Source organism: Diabrotica undecimpunctata, chromosome 7 (assembly GCF_040954645.1).
Source record: "Diabrotica undecimpunctata isolate CICGRU chromosome 7, icDiaUnde3, whole genome shotgun sequence".
NCBI classification, from domain to species: domain Eukaryota; kingdom Metazoa; phylum Arthropoda; class Insecta; order Coleoptera; family Chrysomelidae; genus Diabrotica; species Diabrotica undecimpunctata.
The window spans coordinates 74,131,020-74,155,274 of record NC_092809.1 but is presented as its reverse complement, the minus strand read 5'-3'; the positions used below and the strand labels follow the sequence as shown (position 1 = coordinate 74,155,274).

Genomic DNA, 24,255 nt, shown 5'->3' with positions numbered 1-24,255 from the left:
CCCATTTAAATAGTAATAGATTATCGAAAGGCTACGTTTTAAAATGCATTTTATAAGCTCGTAGAATCTCTTTCAAGAAATGCACAGAAATTTAATTTTGTATTCAATATTATATTAGAAAACATATTACACGTTTAAAATATTGCAGTATTGCAATACGCATTGCAATATTTTATTCAAATTAGGTTTGAACTTGATATTTGCAATCAAAGATGATCAAAATAAGATAGAATTTTTCAGGTCATAAAATATGCCTAACTTTTTGACAATGACGTTAATAAAAGTTGCATGTCAAATGTCAACATAATTTATTTTTAATCACGTTTGACTGTTGATTACTGACTACTGACTGTGCTACTGAGTACTTAATCAAAGTAGTATGATAGTACAATGAGTAATTAGTGTTGTAGTAGTCAGGTTACAGGTCGTTACGTTTAATGTCGCAATGTCACATGTACCTAAATTTAAAATAAACTAACAAGTTATCTTTATTATATAAATAGTAAAAGTCAAAATTAATTTCATTAAAAGAAAACATGAAGACACATCAGTCAAAAGCAATACAACGGATAAGGGCTGATAGTTTTAGTACTATCAATGAAAAGGCAGTTGATGATATTTCTTTACAGTTCTTCTATAATCCACATACAATTACCCTTCTACTAATATCAATTGCGGCGCTAATTTATTTTGCTTTTGTCAGGTAAGTTATTTAATTTTTTCAAAGACATTCATTTATAAATATTTTGTTTGTTTTTATAATTGTGTTCTATTGAATGAATTATTGATAGCTGAATATAAAATTTATCAGTAACCTATTTAACAAGACTTATTATTTGAAATCAATAATACTTTTTATTTGGTTTAATTGTGAAGAAATATTTTACAAATACCTGTATTAAAATGTACCTATTAATTAATTTAAATAATATACAATAATATGATTACTCAGGAAAATGAGCTCTGTTTATAACCCCTGAAGACTTTTTTCTTGTTAAATTCTTAACATAAGCAATTTTTGCTAATGTTTTATATTGAGATTTTTATATAATTTTATTGTTGTACTACTACAATATAGTGATTTGTGTATGTCCAGAAATATCTTAATCTATCTTGAAACGAAAAGGGTACCATGCGCTACACAGCTAAATTTCGTCCCAGTAGCAATGTAGCTTCTTTTTTGTGATAGCTAATATTTTTCATTTTTCCTTAATGTATATTCTTCTTCCTGTACCCTTCTCCATTATCATGTGTTGGCTATGAAATTCGCTATACTAATTTTGTTGACAGCAGCTCGGAAAAGGGATGCAGAGGATCTGTTAAACCATTCTCCCAGGTTTCTAAGCCATGGCAGTAGTGTTTGATCTGGCCCTCCTCTTGTATATTCAGTATATAATATTGTATTTTGGGCATCACTGTCAAATAAAGAATTTATTTTGAATTTGAGATGTATTTCTAAATATAAAATTAATACAATACTAAGATTCCATAACAAATCTTGCAGAACAGTATTATCAATTAAATATATATTTTAGTTGATTAAGTACAAAGGTAGATTCGTTTTCTGGGATGGAGTGATAGTCACAAGCTTGCCAAATAAAAGTTCCCAAAAGATTCTGAAAAGTCAAACAATATGAATTGGCCACTACTTTATACATAAAACAACCCCAAATGCTGCGAACTATTGAATAATGTCTTAGAAAAAGTCAAATCATTCCTAATCAAAATCCTTTTGCATATCATAATCAACCTACAAGGTACCCCCAAAGAGAAAAATGCCATGATGGTTTTTATATCCCCATCTTAATCTAATTTATTGAAACTATATTGCATCTGCCCATGTGATAGCTTCCATGGAAGTGTTTAACAATTTTTCTTTTCTGAAAAATGGCTTTGGTTGAGCCAATTAGCCAGACTTGTTTGTGTTTGTTGTTAAAATCGAGTGAGTTACATTATTATTGATTGCTATTGCAATGACATTATTGTTAATCAGTTATTTTTAAAAAATTAAGAATAAAAGTCCTAGTATTTTACACTTATCTAACAAAATTATGGTAAGCACTTCTGATAGAGACTTACTCCTAATCTATTTTTTTACTAATTTATGTCTATTAATAGAACTTTTTTAGCCATCAACGGTTTTGACATATCAATACACATTTAATTAACTGTTTGAGGGTTTTTAAGATGATATAAAATGAATTTTAAATTAATTTATATTAAATACTGACTTATCTACTTAACAGGTTAATATTATCACATATTACTTATGTTATTCAAGGTTTTTAATATTTGAAATTTCTGTTAGTAGTATATGTATATACATGCATATTGATGTGGTCAGTTCCCTCTTATGTTTCTTCAATTTTAATTTGTAGTAGCCTTATTCTTCTGTATTTTCCCCAATCTCTTCTGCTCACTTGTGTTAAACTTTATGTATGCAATAATTCATCTGTAAGCAGTTCTTGAACTTTGAACAAATAGGTTTATTGTTTTTTCTTGTATATCCTTTATATTTCTTGACATGGTATTAGGATTTTTAAATCATAAATAAAGATATTTTTCTAATTAAAAGTGTTAGTAAATCCAAACCTCCCTTTTTCCTTTAAAAATTATTGTAAATCCCATGGCAAATAAATGTAGAATATTTACAGTTCAATTTCATGTTCATTCCAAGTTTTGACTCTTAATATAACTGATAAGATATCACTGACCTGATACGTTTTAATGTAAATATCAAGCCAAAATTTGTTGCCTTCCAAGGATTTCTTAAATTGATTTAAATCAGTAATTTTGAGTATAACAGATTTAGAAATCCGAAGATTAAATTTTTATTTTTTGTTTTGAGAATTTCTTATCACAATTAACTAAAAACAAAAAATAAATCAAATAAAATTATCTTTTTACTCGACCCAAGATGTTAAGGTGAAAAATTAGTTATTTATCATCTTCAGTTTTAAAAACTATAATGTTTTGAACTCTTTTGATGTGAAAAATTAGGTAGATAGAAGGATATATCAGGATCTTCAAACATTATCAATATTTCTGCATTTTTGTTGTTTGATTAGAAAGAGTTCACTAGTTATAGTCCAGTCGTCAGAGAGTTGACCCATACAAATCATAGGAACAAGCTGAATTTTGCAGAGAATATTAATTTTGTAACCCCAAAAAAAAGGAAAAAAGTTTAGCACTTTTACCACTGGGCCTCCCAGTAAAATCCCCTTAACAGGATATAAAAACACAAAAAAATTGATTTATCAAGAATTTGTACACAAAAAAAAATGTTTCAAATAAAACATGTATCTGAGATTATTTTAAACAAAATGTTTATAAACATTTTTTGTGTATAATGAACAATGTTTGAAGTGACTGTTGATTTTGCATGACAGTTTCACGTGTGAAATCAATGTTCAATAAAATTTATAATATTACTATAATATACTTTATTATTATTAATAAAATTGATCACTTCCATTTACCAGTTATAGTAAAATTTCCATTCTTAGAGATCAATCTTTAAATCAAAAAAACGCAGAATTTAATGTTTTACATTACAAACGATCACATGTCATGGTAAATGCATTTAAGAAGACGGTTGTGGGTATAGTTTATTGCAGAAGTTTTGTTCTTTTGAAAAACATACTAAGTAGTGTAATTGAAAAAAAAAAGTTTTAAATGTTTTAGATCATTTGTTGTGTGAAAGTTTAAATACAGCGTTTTTAAGCATATTTCAATTGCCTCACATTTATTGCCAAAACTCGAAACTAAAATTTCATGCTATGGGTTTTAAAGGTTAGGCTCTAGTAATCGAAACTTCATAGTGGCCAGTTAATGAAAGGGATATATTGTATTGATCTCGTGAGAATCATAAAAAATTGCAAAAATCGCGTCACGTTTATTTATTTAACACCTGTATAAAATCTGAGTTTATTTGCGGCAAAAAACAAAAACTGCATACGAAAGCTGAACTCTTTACCTTTAAAACGCATCCTAATTTTTGGCGATAGGTCACTTGAATCAAAAGATATCGAATTTTTACCGTTGAGCTAATAAAATTTTTATTGAACATTGATTTCGCGCGCGTAACTTACATGCAAAATCGACGCTCGCTTCAAGCGTTGTTTCTAAGAGAACGGATCATTCTACACAAAAAATGCTTATAAACATTTTTGTTTAAAATTATCTCTTATATCTGTTTTTACCTCCCTGCGAGGGGAGTTTTAGGGGGGAGCCCGGGAGCAAAAGTGGTAAACTTTTTTGCATCTTTTTGGAGTCCCTAAATTAATATTCTCGGCAAAATTTAGCCTGTTCGTATAACTTTTAGAGGTTAAGTAGCATTGTCTTCCCTGAAAACTGGAGTATTACGTCCCTTTTGATTTGAACAAGCTGTTTAATACAGAATATGTTAATTATCTCTCACCACAGTTTTTAATTTAGAGGCTATCTTAACTCCGTTTTGACTAGAATGTTAAAGTTGTTTTTTTCATCATATAAAGTACTTTAAGTATCTTACCATTCTATTCATGTTACTCCATTCATCCATAGCGGGAAAAGTTAGACATAGCATATGAGGTCTGGTGAGACTGATGGTATATCATCTTTATTTAGCATTTTTTATAATTTTTCATTTTTCCCCTTCAATATACACTCCTGCATCTATACACTGTTCCATGTGATATTTCCACTGTGCGAAGCAGTACTGTGGTAATTTTCCAACAAGCTGTTGAGAGGCTGTGCCGATCTTTATTTTACATCCTATAATGATTCATGGCAGGTTCTTTTCAAGTGGAATTTAATTTTTGGACACAGATAGAAGTTGCAGGGTGCTAAATCGGGCGAATATGTCGGGTGCTCCATGACTGTGGTCTGTTTTTGGCCCAATATAATGTAGACTTGACAGAGTGTGAGCCAGTGCATTGTCATGATTAGGATCCAGGAGTTCTCTTTTCACAGTTCAGGCCATTTTTTACCAATTATTTGTTTTTGAGTCTTTGTAAAACCTATATCAAAGAAAATAATCAACATCATCTTGAATTTTAAATTTGGACTTGTTTATCTTCGCTTTTTTTTTATTCTTGGAGAGTGCAAAAAATGTCTGTTGTGGATCTACCACAATACGAATTATTCTACCCTTTTAGACTTTGATCCACAGCTCTCTTATGTAAGCTAGTTCTTTACTGTATGATGTGTTTAGTCCACCTGGTATCATTCTGTGTGGAAACATGTCCTTCCCAAGACCACTTCGGTGAAGCACCTTATTTTACTATGTCTTCTACTTTTGGTCTATGTATTTCTTCATTGTGGATATGGATCTTTTAAAGCTATTCCCATCGTAAGTTGTTCCACTGCATGCTGTTTTACTCTCATTTTGTTGGCGACTTTTGTGGTCAATATAATTATTGTCTCTATACTATGTTTTGTGGTCACTTTGCAGTACAGAGTCTCCCCATCTGGTTTCCTGAATTACTGCAATATCTATCTTGTATTGTTTTTACTGTGTCGCTAGTTCTTCCAGGTTCCAATGTTTTTTGTCATTCTCTTAATTACCTTTTTTTGTATTTTTCTTGTTATTCTGAATTTACCTTGACTCATTTTCTTCTTCGTTTGCATTTCCTATTTCCTTTTCATCCACCCATTCTTCTTTTTCAAATTTTTTGGAGCACTTTCAATTACTGTGAGTTTATTTTCTGTTTCATTCCATTTCAGCACCTTGTGGTCTACTTCTAATTTCTGGTATCTGATTTTTACTTTTGATCTGATTTCTTTTTGTATCTTAGCTTCCGTGGGCATCAGCGCCGCATCTATATATATATATATATATATATATATATATATATATATATATATATATATATATATATATATAAGTAAAAAGTAATGGCATGTCTCGCAACGTTTACTTTTATTATTCACTCGCATTATCCTTTTCCATATATATATATATATATATATATATATATATATATATATATATATATATATATATATATATATATATATATATATATATATATATATATTTAAGGGATCATTGTAAACCATTATTTTTGAACATGGGTATTATGCCTCTACCTTCGCTTTATATGTATGCAACACTGTTGGAAATTCACGATAATAAAAATAAGTTTACTATAAACTCCCAATTACATGATCATCTAACAAGATCGAGGGATTTAATTAGGTCACAACGATTCAGACTATCAAAGAGCACAAAGAATTCAATTGATATTCACTTGTATAACTATCTGCCTAACGAAATAAAAATTCTGTCTCCACCACTGTTTAAAAATAGGATCAGAAAGCATTTTTTAACATATTGTTTTTACTCAAAGACAGAATACCTCAATACACCTTTATAACGTGTACCCAGTTTGGTCAGAATACTGTCGATTTACTATCTACATATCACATTGTATTATTGCTATTAAAATGTACTAAGTTTTATGTATTAGTTTATTTAGTCATCGATTCGGGAATATTCTTAATTATTTGCACATTTTTGTTACTTCCATATTTCAAAGATTTTTTATGTGACAGTTTAGGTTTGTTTTTTTTTTTTTGGTTAGAGATTTTTTTATCTTAAATTTTTAATTTTAATTCTTCTGCTAATACTTACATATGTATATTACTTTAGCCAATATGGTTAAGTTAATTTTAAGTTTACATTATTATATCTTTTATTGTATTTTTTATACGGACTTCAAACTTTATGTAAAGTGGTCAATAAACGTTCTATCTATCTATCTATCTATATATATATATATATATATATATATATATATATATATATATATATATATATATATATATATATATATATATATATTTCTCTACCGTCTCTGGTATATTTGAGTTTACCTTTTTCTTACTTTTCTTTTCTGTTTGTCTTCCCAGCTCTTCGTTTCTATTATACATTTATTGTATCCTATTTTAAACGCACTTTTAAACTCTATTTTCAGTTAAGCTTTTTTTTCATCATTTTTTGTTTGTCTTCTCTTAGTCCCTCTTCATCTTCTAGGTCTACCTCAATTCCTGTTATGATTAATTTAGTGCGTATTTTTCCTTTACCGATCTTCTCTAATCTATTCTACAAGAGTGTTTTTTTGAGTTCTTCGTTTTACTTCTTCCATTTTTGTTCCTTCTTTTCTACTTGTCTTTTTAAATTTTCTGTCTACTTTGTTTTGCTTAAGTTTCTGCTTTATATCTTCCAGTTCGTTTTTCATATCCGTGATTTCATCTTTAATTTCTGTTTTGCTTTCCAAGATATCTTTAATTTCTTGCCTAATCTGGCTCAGCAATTTCTTAATCTCTTCAATGTCCGTTAATATTGTACTTACTTTTTTGATGCACGTGTCTGGAGCTTTCTTATTTTTATGTTGCTCTTCTTTATCCTCTTCAATTGAGCTGTCGTGTTCTGGTTTGTATTTTTGCTCCGTTCTTATTTTCTTCGTTGTTCATCTATTTGTATTGTTGTGTGCTTTATAGACTAAAAATCCTATTCTAATAATTATTCCCCTTCTAATAAATTTGATATTATCAAAATAAAGCCAGAAAAATATTTTTTATTTCACTTAAAACGTAAGATATACAAAAAAAATTAAAACGGAACCCATGTCCAAAAATAACTATGCTTTTTCCTAATTAATTTAGTTCTTAACATCTAACAGCGTAGGCATGATTGACCCATGGCATAATGTTAAATCATTTTGAATATTAAAATATACGCGAAAATTTTACAATATCTAGAATAATAATTGTTTTGAGTTTTAGTCAGTTGTCGTGTTTTTTGCAGATAACTAAACCATTTCGAAACGTTATTAGAAATGAGTATTTAGTTACCTTTTCCCACATTTTCAATAGAGTTATTACTAGTTAAAGTTAAAACTACATATCTAAATGCAAGGATATATTTCAAAAGTTGTTTGGGAATTCCACTAATGTTATATTTTTCTTGTTCTTTGAAACTACGATTGTATATTACTTCATACATTCCCATTATTGTTTCTATGAACGGTAAACTATTCTTATCGTTTCTTTAAAACTTAATACAACAAATTAGAAAAACAATTAATATCGTAAATATTTGTTATTAGTCGTAGGAATTAAAATTTCATCAATGATTTCTTAATTCTTGTGTACTATCGTAAACGATAATCTATTTCTATGAAATTATGTACACAAATAAATTAAAATTCCAATATTTGGAGAATTGTATGAAACTCATCAGAGGAAAACGGCTTCTTAAATTAAGTAAAGTGCGGGATATCAATCGTAATTACGAAAATAGGTATTAAGGGAAGACTTATTCTAGAATCACAAAATTTCAAGTACAGTTAAGTAAGGTTATATACAAGAATATTAGAAGACATGAATAGACAAAATAGGTGAATTTAACATCTGTGAAGATACTTTTTCTCAATTATTTGACTATTCATTATTATGATCTTAGTCATAGTAGTATCGTATAACTTGATCTTTAAGTCAATATTCTAGATAAGTACTTAGTCCAGACGGGATCTGTCGAAAAGCAGAACATAATGGACATTTTTCGTAAGAGTCGATTTTTTTGCTGGAATCGCATCAGGATGTACCTTGTATCAATAATCACGATATGCGCCAGTTGCAAACCTTGTGCTGAATTTTTTATTTGACAAAATCTAAAAAAAATCGAAAAAATAACTCAAGAGATATTGCTCGTACAAAAAAAACTTATAGAAGGTAAAAGTTTCGTTTTTCAATTTTACATATTTGACGAGCTACAAACTAGAAATTTAATGTTTAATGTTAAAACAATAGCAATAATTGGGAAAAAAAAGTGCAAAAAAATGAAGTTTTTCTTTAAATTTTTTCGACCCCTTAGACATAACTTACATCCTTCATATTCCGCCCAGAAAAACTTGTAAGACTACTGAGACGTGTGCTAAATTTCTTTAGCATTTATTTTTATAGTTTCTGCATAATAATTTTGCAATCCAGTGTCTGCAAAAAAAAATTGGAAATTTTTAAAATTGTGCTTGGCCGAAAATGAAGCACAAAGATTACAACTGGCGCATATCATGTTTATTGATACCAAGGTACATCTTGAAGCGATTCCAGGAAAAAAATAGACTGTTTTGAAAAATGTCCAATTCAAAGCAGATCCTGCCTGAACTAACTCTGTTTTTGCCCTACTAAGTTTTGAACCTTTTTCGGCTGTTCCAGTTTCTGCTCTACCTCTTTCAGTATTTCCTTCTAACACCACGCCATCATCATACGTTAAACACCCCGTAATTTCAAAGATGAAAGTTGATGTAGTTTAACCCATTAAAATAAGTAAGCACTAAGGTTTGAGGCAATTTTACTTTTACATGAAATTTATCAGTGTCTCCCACACTTCTAACACTAGTTGTTACTCGCTCATACTTATCCCTCACAATCTTGAGTGTGCCAAGTCTACCAGAGAATCTCTCGAGTATCTCAGTAAAATTCTTTCTCAAGATCAATAAATCATCGTTGGTCAAGTGGAAAATAATTCGCGTAATTGCAAAAACAAAGTTTACAACATATCTGTTTGTGTAAATTGTACACAATTGTTTGATTATACGAGTTACAAAAATTGGAATAAAACACATATCTGCTTTAGAAAAAACATATTTTTAGAACATAATTTTCACTTAACTCAAATGTAATAAATAAAACATTAGACTTAAGACCATCTTAAACTAAAATATAAATAATAATTGTATTCCATATGTCTTTCTCCTTGTGTACTGCTGACTGTGTTGAATCCGATGTCGATCATCACTGTCATGGGGCATCACAGCTCGTTATGAGCCAAAGCCTTCTTCAGAACAATCCTCCATTCACCCCTGTCTCTGGTAACTCTTCTCCGTGCTCTAACTACAGTAGATTTTAAATCGTTCTCTACGATACCTAAGTCTCGGTCTTCTTCTGGTTCATTGTCCCATCGGCCCTCTTCGGTGTTCAGTCAATAAATTTGCTGGCTGTTGCACCTCTTCTCGCCTGATTACATGGCCTATACACGTGCTACCTTAATGAACTTTAGAACGTCAGGTTCCCTTAAACTTCTATTCAACTCAGTTAAATTCAACTCGGTTGAAGTTGCAACCACAAACCTTGTATCATTTTTTCTGTATCTTTTTTACCTGTTGGGTTATTTTGAAAAAATGGGGAGATATTCCGAAAATAGTGTCTTCACTTTAAACTCGGATTTTTTCAAAACTAAACCTTCTAAACCAGTTAAACTTCCAAAATGTAATGTTTGTATACAGGGTGGTCCTTAAGTTATTGTACAAAAAGAAACAGTAGATTCTACACTTTAAAATGTTGATATTAAAAAAGATACAGGATGTTGAAGTGTAAATTTAAAATTTTATTTTTCGCTATAACTTTTGTAAAAACATTTATGTATGAAAACATTTATTTCTGGGTTGTAAAAATTTACAACTGGGTACTATTAAATATGAGAAATTATAATTTGATGTAGCTGACAGAGGGCGCCACATCTGTGGCATAAATTTGCACTTAACTTTTTTTCTCTTTAAGTTACCTGTATTTGTGATAAAAAATATTAAAGATGCATTATTTTAACAAAAAAAGGTATCCTTGTTAATAACTTCAAAACTCAACAGTTTTCGAGATAATCGCATTTTACAAATTAGCTGCATAATTCTAATTTAAGGCAAATTACTCCAGGCAACGAAGGAAAAATAGAAAAAGCATTAATACTTCTGAATTTTGGTATAAAATACCTTTAACTAAAGTTAACAGTTAATGAAATATTAAATACAATAAATATATCAGCAGGACAATTAATAATAGGATTTGACAAAATAACAGAATAATAAGATTTCACATCAAACATTTTACGTTTCATGTTAAATTAAAGTCATAATTAAAACATTTTGTTTACAAACCAAATTAAGAAACAGTTAAACTAAATAACATAACTTTTTGTCAAAGTAAGTGGTCGATATGTCCACCATTTTTTTTAAATTAATTTGTCAATAATAAAACTCCCACCTTCATCCTACCCTCTACCAACTCGCACTGGCCAGTGCGGTAGAGTATGGCTAAAATCCGAGCATGCTTGACACGACAAAAACACGGCCCTCAATCCCCGGCAGTGAGCTGATCCGTGGTCAAGGTAGCGATCAAGAAAGACAGCAAACAGAGGGTGTGAAGAATCTCCGGGTCAGATCAGGCTACCACGGACGACGACAAATGTATATCGCCACGTACAATGTAAGAACACTGTTATCTGAAGCAAAATTACTGGAATTAGAAGAGTTAAAACACATAAAATGGGACGTTCTGGGTCTCTGTGAAGTAAGACGCGAAGAAGAAGACTGTATAACTCTTAAATCAGGGCATCAACTTTTCTATATGGGAAACAAAGAAAAAATAGGAGGAGTTGGACTTCTTATACATAAGAGACACACTAAAAATATCCAACAACTTAAAGGTATCAACCCAAGAATAATACTCTGCATACTGAAGCTTAACAAAAAAACCAGCCTTAAAATAATTCAAGCCTATGCACCTACATCTACACACTCGGACGAGGAAGTGGAAACCTTTTATGAAGACCTAGAAAATGCAGTAAAACTGGGGCCTACTACACACAACCTAGTAATGGGTGACTTTAATGCTAAGTTGGGATGTAAACTGGACGGAACCGAAGTTGCAATGGGTCCCTACGGATTCGGACAAAGAAATGAAAGAGACGAAATGTTTTTGCGTTTCTTGGTACGAAATGGACCTGGGCAAGTCCAGATGGAGTCACCAAAAATGAAATTGATTTGAAATTGAATGAAATTGAGTCACCAAAAAGAGTTGGTCTTTTTTCAAATACACATTATGACAAATTCAGTCCACAACAAAAACATCTCAGTAGAAGACAAAGATATTGAGCCATTTGACTCCTATAAATACTTGGGCCATGGGATCAGAATAAGTCGAGACAACCAAACAATCAAGCTGAAAAGAAGAATAAACCTCGCTTGGGCTGCATTTGGAAAGATGAAGGATATATTTTGGTCTAAGATTCCAATGTGTCTGAAAAGAAAAGTATTTAATCAGTATACACTCGGAAGCTAAGTTCCTGTAGCTGGCTGTATACCATGTATCACAAAAAAATTGTTAAAATCCTTTATAAAAGGTATATAAATTAAAAAAACCCAATTGGGCTATGTCATGAAGACAAATCGTTTTCGGAAACAATGTTCCATCATCAGTATCCTTTTTTTTTTTTTTTTTTTTTTTTTTTTTTTTTTTTACATCTTTAAAGAGAAGAAGGAAAAATCTGCATACAGACACCTGTGCCTCACACAGGTAGTGTTGGGTTCCTAATACCCTAGCGAAGCCGTGCCAGGGCGAGATGCCCCAGGAATTTAGACCTTTGACATCTTGCCCCGTCACCACCCCGAGACGGTCGGCGTCCAACTAAAAACCTCTCCTCTGTCACGCCAGACATCAGGATGGAAGGGCCGGTTAAGGCATACATCTCTCCTGATGCCCTGCTATCGCCCGATTCCCATTCTTTCTCCGACACATTCATTGAGGAAACTACATTCACACGAACCACCAAGGACTTTCAACCCCTGCCTTAGCGAGGCTGCCATCTCTCTCGCGTCGTCTGTGTCCCATTTGCTACTATTTCGGCCTGCGTCAGTCCGAACCCCACCAAGGTGCTACTCGCTTGTTTCAGAAGTCTGTTGCGAGTTCTCTCTCCTCTCGTTCTTTTGAAGAGAGCAGCTCCCTGATAAATTTGTGGATCCGTGTCCACCACCACTCATCCGTCATCATTTTCTCCACCATTTCTCTCACGGAATCAAACATTCTGCAGTTACACTCTCTTACAAACTTATCTCTTTCATCCGCCCAACGCTCACATTCCAACATCGTGTGTGTCACAGTATCCGAAAAACCACAGTAAAGGCACTGATCGGACTGAGCCCTCCTAAACCTGAAAAGGTAGCTGCGGAAGCAGCCATGGCCTGTGAGCATTTGCGTTAGATAATAATCCAGATGCCTATGCCCACAGTCCACCCAGCTTCGAAGGTTCGGGATTAGTGACTTCGTCCACTCCGCCACATCACGTGTTGCCTCCCACTCCTGTTGCCACTGACCAATTGAGACTAATCTCTCGGCCAGTCTTATCTCATTCATTTCTCGCTCTCCAATGTTCCGCCCCCTACGGCTGTGAATCCTTGCCCTTTCACCTGCTAGTACATGTAGAGGAACACAGCCGGTGATAACCCACAGAGCGGCAGCTGACACAGTTCTGTAGGCACATGCTACCCGAAGCAGACTAGTTCTGTCCACGCGTACCATGAGCCTCTTGTAAGTTGGTATTTCTACCGCCTCACTCCAGACTGGGGCCGCGTAGAGGACGACAGACTGCACAACACCGTGGAGCGCCCTTCTCCTTTCGGATTTGGGACCACCGATATTAGGCATTATCCTCCCCAGCGCAGCCATTCTCTGAATAGCTCTGCGGGTCACCCCCCTCAGATGTTCCCCCCAACTCCCACACTGGTGGAGAGTAACTCCCAAATACTTAACGTACTTTTTGGGCGCCACTCTCGCTCCTGCGCACTCGAATTCCACCCTATCTCTCTTTCTATAGCCTCTGAGTACTACAGCCTCCGTCTTATCCTCCGCGAGAGAAAGACCATGCTCACTCATCCAATCCTCAACTAGTACACACGCACGCGTAATCCGAAGCAAGAGTTCCTCCCTGTCCCGTGCCGCTACCAGCATAGCAAGGTCGTCCGCGAATGCGAAGGGGGTCACACCCTCCCCATATTCGCAGTTTAAGACCCCGTCGTATGCTAGGTTCCACAACGTCGGACCCAGGACGGAGCCCTGCGGGACCCCAGCCGTTACATCCACCATCACACCATTTTCCACCACAATCTTTCTCTCGGAAAGGTAATCAGCGACCACATTCCTCAGATACCCAGGACAGTTCCTTGCTTCCAAAGAGCCCATTACGTGACCCCACTGCAATGTATTAAACGCATTTCGGACGTCAAAGAGAATCAGGACGACCCATCGATGATCAGCCCCAACTCCCCGTGCCGCCCGGAGCACATCGGTCACCGCATCCACTGTACTTTTACCCTGGCAGAAACCATATTGTCTCGGAGACAGGCCTCCAGACATCACAATCACCTCTTCGATACGCGAACGTAGCATTCTCTCATACAGCTTTCCGATACAAGGAAGAAGGCAAATAGGACGATATTTTCCTGCCTTGAATTTAGGCAGGAGCACGAGCCTCGAGATTTTCCAGGGATCCGGAAAAGACTGCGCGGCAAGAAGAGCATTCATGTGCTCCAGAAGCCACGTGGGCTCCAAACGCCCCAGACGTATAACCGCCTCAGGTGGGACACTATCTAGACCGGGAGCCCTACCAGACTTAAGGGAACTCACCGCCACAGCTAGTTCATCCAAAGTAAAGGGAATCCCACACTCAGCCTCGACGTCTCTCCGCACACCATGCCACCGTCCTTGTGGAAACAGTTCGGTGACTATTTCCAGCTTCCGGTCCAATGGCATGTCATACGGAGCACAGGCGTCGAGATGCTTCATTGCGATCTTATACCCTTCACCCCAGATGTCCTCGTCCAGCTTGTCACACAGTACCCTCCAGTGCCTTTTCTTCTCGGCTCGGATCCTCCTATTCAACTCCTTCTTCCTCGCACGGTACGACGTATCCACACGTTCCACCTCTTCCGCGCTCCGACGTATTCTCGCCCTTGTCAAGTGCCGGCGAAGGGCCACGCACTCTTTTCTCAGTTGCTCTATCTCGACACTCCACCAGTAAGGCATTCTACCCGTACGCTCAGTCCTAATTTCACTCATATGCATCGCGGCTTTCATAACCTGCTCGAGGCCTTCCACCGAAGGTGTAAGACGTCGAGCCCCATGTACCTCCCATCTAATACTCTCATCATATACACCCCAGTCCACCTGATATCTCCGGCATCTCGGCAGGCAAGGTTTGGGTCTACCCCCAACGTCCCCCGTCTTGCCAATCGAAAAGCCGATGAATTGGTGATCCGTGCCGGTATACTCCGTCAGTACTGCCCAGTCCTTGACACATCGGGCGGTTCCCTGCGTAGCGAGGGTGACGTCGATGTACGATCTGGAATCGCCTCTTACAAAAGTTGGCTCCAAACCTGTGTTTAAAACCACTAGATCTAGTGCCCCGATCCATTCCATTAACATTTGACCCCGAGTGTCAGTGATCGGCGAGCCCCATTCAGCAGATTTTGCGTTGAAGTCGCCGAGCACCACGCACTCGTTACCCAGTCGCCTCACCTCTTCCATAATTGCATTTAACCTATCCTCATACTCACCTACCACTATATTCGGTGAAATATAGCAGCAGACCAGATTCAGTCTCTCCATTCTCACTGATATATAGCCCATATGAGCGTCAATCCCATACACCCTTAATTTGCGATTACAGATATGATCATCATATGATCAGCCTTAAAATAATTCAAGCCTATGCACCTACATCTACACACTCGGACGAGGAAGTGGAAACCTTTTATGAAGACCTAGAAAATGCAGTAAAACTGGGGCCTACTACACACAACCTAGTAATGGGTGACTTTAATGCTAAGTTGGGATGTAAACTGGACGGAACCGAAGTTGCAATGGGTCCCTACGGATTCGGACAAAGAAATGAAAGAGACGAAATGTTTTTGCGTTTCTTGGTACGAAATGGACCTGGGCAAGTCCAGATGGAGTCACCAAAAATGAAATTGATTTGAAATTGAATGAAATTGAGTCACCAAAAAGAGTTGGTCTTTTTTCAAATACACATTATGACAAATTCAGTCCACAACAAAAACATCTCAGTAGAAGACAAAGATATTGAGCCATTTGACTCCTATAAATACTTGGGCCATGGGATCAGAATAAGTCGAGACAACCAAACAATCAAGCTGAAAAGAAGAATAAACCTCGCTTGGGCTGCATTTGGAAAGATGAAGGATATATTTTGGTCTAAGATTCCAATGTGTCTGAAAAGAAAAGTATTTAATCAGTATACACTCGGAAGCTAAGTTCCTGTAGCTGGCTGTATACCATGTATCACAAAAAAATTGTTAAAATCCTTTATAAAAGGTATATAAATTAAAAAAACCCAATTGGGCTATGTCATGAAGACAAATCGTTTTCGGAAACAATGTTCCATCATCAGTATCCTAAAAAGTATATAACCACTTTAATTAAAAAGAACATGAAGTTAAATTTTGACCAAGGTTAATACAAAATGTGGTTAATACTTACTAGGTGTACATGTTTTGAGCCCCTAAATATCTGGGTAAAAACCCGTTAAGTTATAGGTTACATTTTGGTTTACTAACAACAGACCCTCTAAAAAGTTTATAAATAAATTAAAAGAAAATATCAAACATTTTACAGATTTCTTATCAGAACATTTTGCACCATATTACAAAATTCCAAGCAACCCTTTGACACCCAGACTGTATGGTTTACCTAAGATACACAAGGAGGGCATTCCTATTCGTCCAGTTGTTAGTTTCATAAACACTCCAGTTTCCATCCTATCAAAATTTATATTGAATCTTATCAACAACATGACGAACTTTACCCCTCGGTTCTCAGTCAAAAATACTAGTCATCTAGTCCATTACCTACAACAGATTAATCTTCATCCCAACATTACTATGCTCTCATTTGATGTTAGCAATCTATTCACCTCTGTCCCTAAACAAGAAACAATTAATCTGTTTTACTCTCTTCTAAGAGCCAATTCCATTACCTTATGTACTACAAACTCCATTATTCAACTATTACAACTTTGCTTAGATCAAGATTTCTTTGTCTTTAACAACAAATACTATAGACAACCTGATGGCTTAGCCATGGGCAGCTGTCTCTCCCCTCTATTAGCTGATGTATTTATGGATCATTTAGAATCCACACAGATTATGAAAAATCCTGAAATACTCCATTGGTTTCGCTATGTTCATGACTGTTTAGTCTTCATTTCAGGTAACTCCAATTCAGCTGAACTATTAGTTTCTAAAATAAACCAAATTCACCCCAATATCAATAGCAATCAATATCACCCAATATCAAGGTTACCATGGAACTAGAATCATCCATGTCAATCAATTTTCTTGACCTCACCATTACCAGATTAAATGACCACTTCGACTTCAGTATCTATAGGAAACCCACACAGACCGACCATGTAATACCCTTCTCATCTAACCACACTATGTCACACAAATACGCAGCTTTTCATAGTTACATCCATCGCCTAGAAACCAATCCACTTTCTCATTCAAACTACAAAAAAGAATTTAACATTCTGAGACAAATAGCAGTCAATAATGGATATGATCACAACATCATCAATAAACTCATACATAGAAGACGCCTTAAAACTCTGCAGGGGACTGCGTTCCCCAGAGACCTTACCACCAAACCCAATTACGTTTCACTTCCATGCCATCATGAGAGTCTTTCTGGAGATATTCGAAATCTCATCAAACGTTCGGTTGAAAATATCCACGTTTCTTTTAAAGTACCCAATAATTTGGGTCAATACATATCTAATTCCAAAGATCCCATCAATTATATGAACCATATTGGTGTTTATAAACTAAAATGTTCAGATTGTGATGCCACCTACGTAGGAAGAACATGTAGATCATTGTCTTCACGCTCTCTAGAGCACACAAAAAGAGAAAACACCTCCACTTTCTCTCAACATCTAAAAGAACATAACCACACCCTCAATATCCCAGAAGACGTATCACTTATCCACAATATCCCTCAAAAAAACTTTCTCAAATTAGACCTATACGAAGACCTTGAAATCATCAGAGAAAAAAAAGGCCAAATTGTGTTAATCGCCGATTCAATCGAGACTTCCTCCCACTCCATCACCAATTACTCTCATAACCCACATCCTTAATTTTCTTTCATCATTATTCGTTCGTCAACTATTCATCTTCCTTAGTTCACTCTAAAACCTCTTTTCAATACATCAAACTCTCTATCTTTCCCCACACCTTTCTATTTAACCTAAACTTCAGTCTGGCCCCTATATCTAATGTTTTCCATGCTTCTTTTCGACAAAACTAATCTTCTCACACCTTCCTCTCCTCACAACATTTTAAAACATCACATTTTTCTTTTTTACTTAAATTCAACAGTCACCTACAACCATTCTACTTTTGCAGTTCTTACATATCCTGTCAATATACAACAATAGTTTATTAACTTTATCTATCCACCTTAAGCTCATGAACTTATAACTTATCCTTTTTATATTTCTCATGTACCTAGTGTTGCTTTATAACAGATAGGGCTTTTCTTCTTAAGTTATAAGCTGAGTAATGTATGATGAACATATTACAAAACCATGTTTTAACCATCAATTTTCTGTTCGTCTCATATATTTGTTAACATACAAAAATAACTAACCAACTTTATCCGGTAACACATAATCAGTTATTTATGTTCATGAACTTGTAACTTAAAATTTTTTATATTTACCAGGTACCAAATGTTGTTTTTAACATATAGGGCCTTCTATGCTTAAGTTATAAGTTAAATACCACATGGACACTACTTTACAAAAGTGTTTTATTGTATTCATGTGATAGCAATATCAAAAATATTATTTCCTATTTCACCCCTCAACAATAAAGTTTCAAGAATCCAACTTCCCACATATGTCTATTTTACATTTTCCAGGTACCAAATGTTGCAAAACATAAAGGACTTTTTATTCGAATCCTGATTTCATACCAATTTACTAGACCTATGTATAGTTGTTTGCCTATCAGTACCCACATAATTTTTCACCACAATTCATTCTACATACATTAATTAATAAAACACTTTTCTCCATGTTCTTAACATAAATTCAGGACAAATTCACAATTTAAAACTACAACATTGATGGTTGCTACTGTTATATTATTTTAATTTTAGCTTATTCAATTTTTAAATATTGCTGGCTTCTATCATATTTAGACACAACCATTAAGTTACACTGACTGCTTTGTTCAGACTTCCATCCTAACTTGTCAATTTTGTCATTTCAATCAGTTGCTATCATCAAGTACTCGTAGACACTTTGTCTCAGGACCAGCAACTTCATGTGGAGTCGTACGTTGCCATGTTATCTAATCCACTGGTAATTTTAACATCCTAATGTATGAGACTAAATAATGTAAACCAAATTGTAACCTATAACTTTTAACGGGTTTTTACCCAGATATTTAGTGGCTCAAAACATGTTCACCTAGTAAGTAATTGGGATATACCTTTTATAAAGGATTTTAACAATTTTTTTTTATTGAACCAGTGTATTTTGCCAGTGATGACCTACGGCACAGAAACCCTAACACTCACAAGAACAACAGTGAGTAAACTACAAGTTGGGGAAAAGGCAATGGAGAGAATAATATTAGGGACTTCTCTACATGATAGAATAGCCAATGCTACTATACGCAAAAGATCAGGAGTAGCATACGTTATTGAAAGGATAACAACACAAAAGTGGAACTGAGCAGGTCATGTAGCAAGATCAGTTAATGACCCGTGGACAAAAAGAATTTTGGAATGGAGACCCCGAATACAAGCTAACAGAAATAGAGGTAGACCCCCAACGAGATGGACAGATGGCATAAAAAAGATCGTCTCATATTAATTAGCATCATTGGTTCTAAAGAAACTGCTGTAGTATTTATTTCTTCCCATAGTTGGTTGCGAATGTTTATGGGATTCTTATAGACACGTTGTTTTAATGCGCCCCATACACCAAAATCAAACGGATTAAATTCTGGGCTACGTGGTGGCTATAATGTATAATGGATGAATATTATATTCTTTTGGCTACATATCCAAATTTTATGGTATATTGTGGAACTACATCTTATTTGTCGTAGAGGTTAAATAATGTATTAAACTGTGATGTATCTCGTTCATTGGTTACTTATATACACACGGGATAACCTATCGATGACATTACTTATTTATATGATTACTTTACAGCTCACGAGTTACTATAATTACATCTCGAACAAATGGACTATTATGATTTACTAACGAACTAATATTATGCTGAACTAAATTGCCGGTGTGTTTACTATATTTATAACAATATCGGTTATTAGGCCAACGATGATATTTTTGTAAAAATGCTGAGTCTTTAAGGTTACATTTGTAGCAAAAGTGTTATGAAACAAGACACATATGTGTTATTTAATACCTGTGCTCTAGTTTCTAATTGTCCTAATAAAAATGGGTAAACAAGTTACGTAATGAATAATAAGTATACTTTTGGGATATTTTATGAATTAAATAATTATATTAATATCTCACCACATTGCCAAGGAATATGACTACCACGACCAAATCAACGTTCAGAAAAGTTGTATTTAATTATGTTCTCACTGCCTTCTCTCTAGAATGTGGAGGTATACCATCTTGCATAAACCACATATTTTGGGTTTCCAGCATTTTACAATAGAGAAAAAGTAATACAACGCCAGTATAGAATTTTACGAAGCGATAGAAAAGGGAAATTGTAAACATATTGACGGCCAACGTCTGAATACGGACAAGGCACGTAAAGAAGAAGATCAAGAATTTTTTCTCCAATAAGACGTTATTATAGCAGCCATAACAAATCATTTTGTGATGTTACATTATCATCTTTGAGTTGTTTTAATAAGAATAAACTATGAATTATGCTTATTTACAGATATTCAGTGCTTTACTACACAAATATCACAACTAATAATTATTATGCAACTGACTTAGAAAATGCGATTATCTCGAAAACTGGTAAATTTTTAGGTTACTAATAAGTTTACATTTTCTTTGTAAAAATAATATATCTTTAATATTTTTTACACAAATAGAGCTAACTTAAAGAGCAAAAAAGTTAAGCGCAAATTTATGCCACACATGTGGCGCCCTCTATCAGTTACATTAAAGTATGTATAAAATTATAATTTATCCTATTCAAAAGCATTTAATTGTAAATTTTTGTCCAAAAATATTTACAAACGTAAAAGTTATAGCGAAAAATCAAATTTTAAATTTCCACTTTATCACCCTGTATCTTTCTTAATATCAACATTTTATTAAAGCAAGTTGGCTTAAATCGTAATATTTTAAAGTGCAGAATCTACGGTTTTTGTTTGTACAATAATTACTTAAGGACCACCCTGTATAAATAAAGTAAATTTTTAATGAACAATAAATAGTTTCAACCAGGGTGGTTTTGGCACTGGCGAGTTTGTTACTTTCTGCGTCACAAAAAATATAAGCAGACTTTATTTTTGCTATAACTTACCTTAATTTTCATGCAAATAAGTTTTTGCTAGTGGTCTTATTAAAGGTTTTTTTTGAGATCTTTAAAAAAGTGTCTATAAGTTTTACATGAAAATCTTACCGGTTTCTGGTTATTCAACATCATTGGATGTTTGGATTTTTGTATTCGATGAATAAAGGTCTATTTTCGTTATACCCATAACTTTGTTAATATTAAGTTTACGATAATAAAAACGTCTCTCTTTGCTCTATAAGCTTCATTTTACATCCAAACACTTTTCCTGATAAAATCTAAATTTTTTGAGTTAATCGCGAAAAACCGTTTAAAAAATGCTTTTTTTTACGTGTAATTTGTAAATTTTCGATCACGAATAACTCCAAAAATATTGACTTTTCTAAAAAACGTTAAAGAATATTTTTATCTTAAATTTACTATTCTAGCGACTACCATGGTTTTTCTTGATAAACTTTTTCCACCCCGGGTTGAAGTGGTAACCACCCCCAAAGTAGGTACATATTGGCACAATGTAGATTTTGATCTCTGAGCTATTCTCTACGTACTGTCAAAATTTCAAGCAATGTCATGCATATAATAAAGAGAATTCTGAGCAGAAAACTGTCATATCCTGGATTGTAAGCAGTTTTTGGTCCTTCTCTGTAAGTGACCACGTTTCTTCTCCATATTTTATGTTAGTACCGGTCTTATTAGTGTTTTATAGACGGTCACTTTAATTTTTCTGGGTAGTTTTTAGGCCATCTATCTATTCAAGCCATAGTAACACTTATTGGGAAGCATTATTCTTCTTTTAATTTCTTCGCTGACGTACTTATTTTTAGTCAACAGCGAGCCTAGGTATATGAAGATATCCACACCTTTCATTTCTAAATCGTAAATTATTATTCTATTAGTTGTCTAGCTGCTTGATCTAGGATAACACATTTATATGGTCTTTTGGGCATTTACATTTTGTCCCATTCTCTGTATCGACCGGAATGCATCGGTCAGGCCAGAGATTCTGTGAACCTGGCTATAATGTCGATGTGATCGGCAAATCCGACAACTTGTACAAATTGTTTAAAGGTAGTGCCATTTGTGTTAATCTGGAACTCTCGAATTACTTTTTTTAAGCAAGGTTAAATAAAAGACACGATAGCCCATCTCCCTGTTTTAATCCATTTTTGCAATGGAAGGGTCCTGAAAGATCGTTCTGGATTCTGACCATCCTCGCTGCTTCGGTGAGTGTAAGTTCAGTTAGTTAAATGAAGCGGTATTTGGAATTGTAGAAGAAACCTACAGGAAGGGGACTGGCTAAACAGGAAAAATTGGAGAAAACGGTTGAGTGAAGGAATACAGTGAAAACTGTGGAAATCCTTGTATATATATATATATATATATATATATATATATATATATATATATATATATATTTGGAATTCCGTCATAATTAGGACAAGCTTATATCTATTAACTGAGTCGTATGCGGTTTTGAAATCCACGAATATGTGGTGGGTGTCGATGCCGAACTCTATGGTTTTTTCAAGAATCTGCCTCACTGTAAAGATTTGGTACATTGTTGATTTGTTGGATCGGAAGTCACACTGATATTATCCCACTATTAGTTTCGCGCAGCGTTAGCATTCTTTTGTACAATATGTTCGAATGTATTTTATATGCTATATTAAAAAGAGAGTGATGATGAATAGAGTATAATTATCACACACCATCATGTCTCCCTTTTTGTGAAGTGGACACAGGACGCCTAATTTCCAGTCCGGTAGTGAGTGACTGCCGATCATTTTTATTAATTTGAATCATGGGAGCTTCCATCTCATCTTCTTGATTACAATGATCGCCATTAAGCAATTCTTTAAAATTATTCCGCCCATCTGTTGGTAGAATCTCTGTGAGACTTTCATAATCTTCCAGAGTTATCTAGTTCTGCGCTACTGGAGTCTCTTATATGCTCAATTTTTTGTTGGTTAATAGATCTACATTGTTCGTCGAACAAATCTTCGTTTCTTCTGGTCGTGTTAGATGTTAAAACTTCTTTGTTGTTTTATGCTTAGATTTTCTTCAATTTTTGATAAAGCTTCGGTTAACATTTGCAAGTAACTATCTCTAGCAGTTTCAGATTTTAGCACCTTAGTACTGTGACCTTTAGCGTTAGATATAAGTTCTCTCTGTGTTGCTCTTACAAGGTTGTGGCCAGAATCTATGTTAGCACATCTACGTGCTCTTACATCCAATACATCGGAGAAATGTCAACTATCAATAAGTACATGGTCAATTTGGTTTTTTGTCTGACCGTCTGGTGATTGCCACTGTCTGGTTTTATGGATATTTTTGTTGGGGAAACACGTACTTACTACCACCATTCCCAATGATGCTGTGAGTTCAATAAAGTGTAAACCATTTTGGTTGCTGACCGCTTGCTCGCCGATAGTTTGTCGGTCAAATGTCTCTTAACCGAATTTAGCTTTAAGATCGTCAATAATAATTTCTATGTGGTTGTTCTGGCATTACCTGCTTTACAGTTTCTCATAAAATAGTTCCTTCCACTAGTCTTCTTTATCTTCAGTTGAAGCATCTTCATTTGGAGCAGTTACCTGTCCAACTGATTTCTTGAAAGTGCTATGATGTCTGCTGACTATTCATCTAGTGTTTCTGTTAGCCTTCTTAATTTCCCTACGCTATAAAGCGTTGAAATATTCCAAGTAAATAAGTCAATGTTATTAACCTTATTTCGTTTGCCAAATCGTCGACAAAAAGACCGTCCGGCTGATTGCTCTGAAGTTTCCATAACAGAAACTGCCCAATCCCCAACTTGAAGGATCAGAATTTTCTGTCGGAGTTTATTCACTTAGCTGATTTGTCGATGTTGTGTTGAGTCTGCTGTAGATGGAAGA

At 34.4% G+C, this 24,255-nt stretch overlaps 1 protein-coding gene across 1 annotated transcript in view; it reads left to right on the top strand.

The window, feature by feature from the left end:
• Positions 1–321: 321 nt before the first annotated feature.
• Pss (phosphatidylserine synthase 1 homolog l(3)77CDf) overlaps positions 322–24,255 on the top strand; it is a 61,171-nt gene continuing 37,237 nt past the window's right edge. The window contains exon 1 of the mRNA XM_072537540.1: positions 322–703. Within this exon, the coding sequence (XP_072393641.1) occupies positions 537–703 (167 nt within the window). The 5' untranslated portion in view covers positions 322–536. The remainder of the gene's footprint in view (positions 704–24,255) is intronic.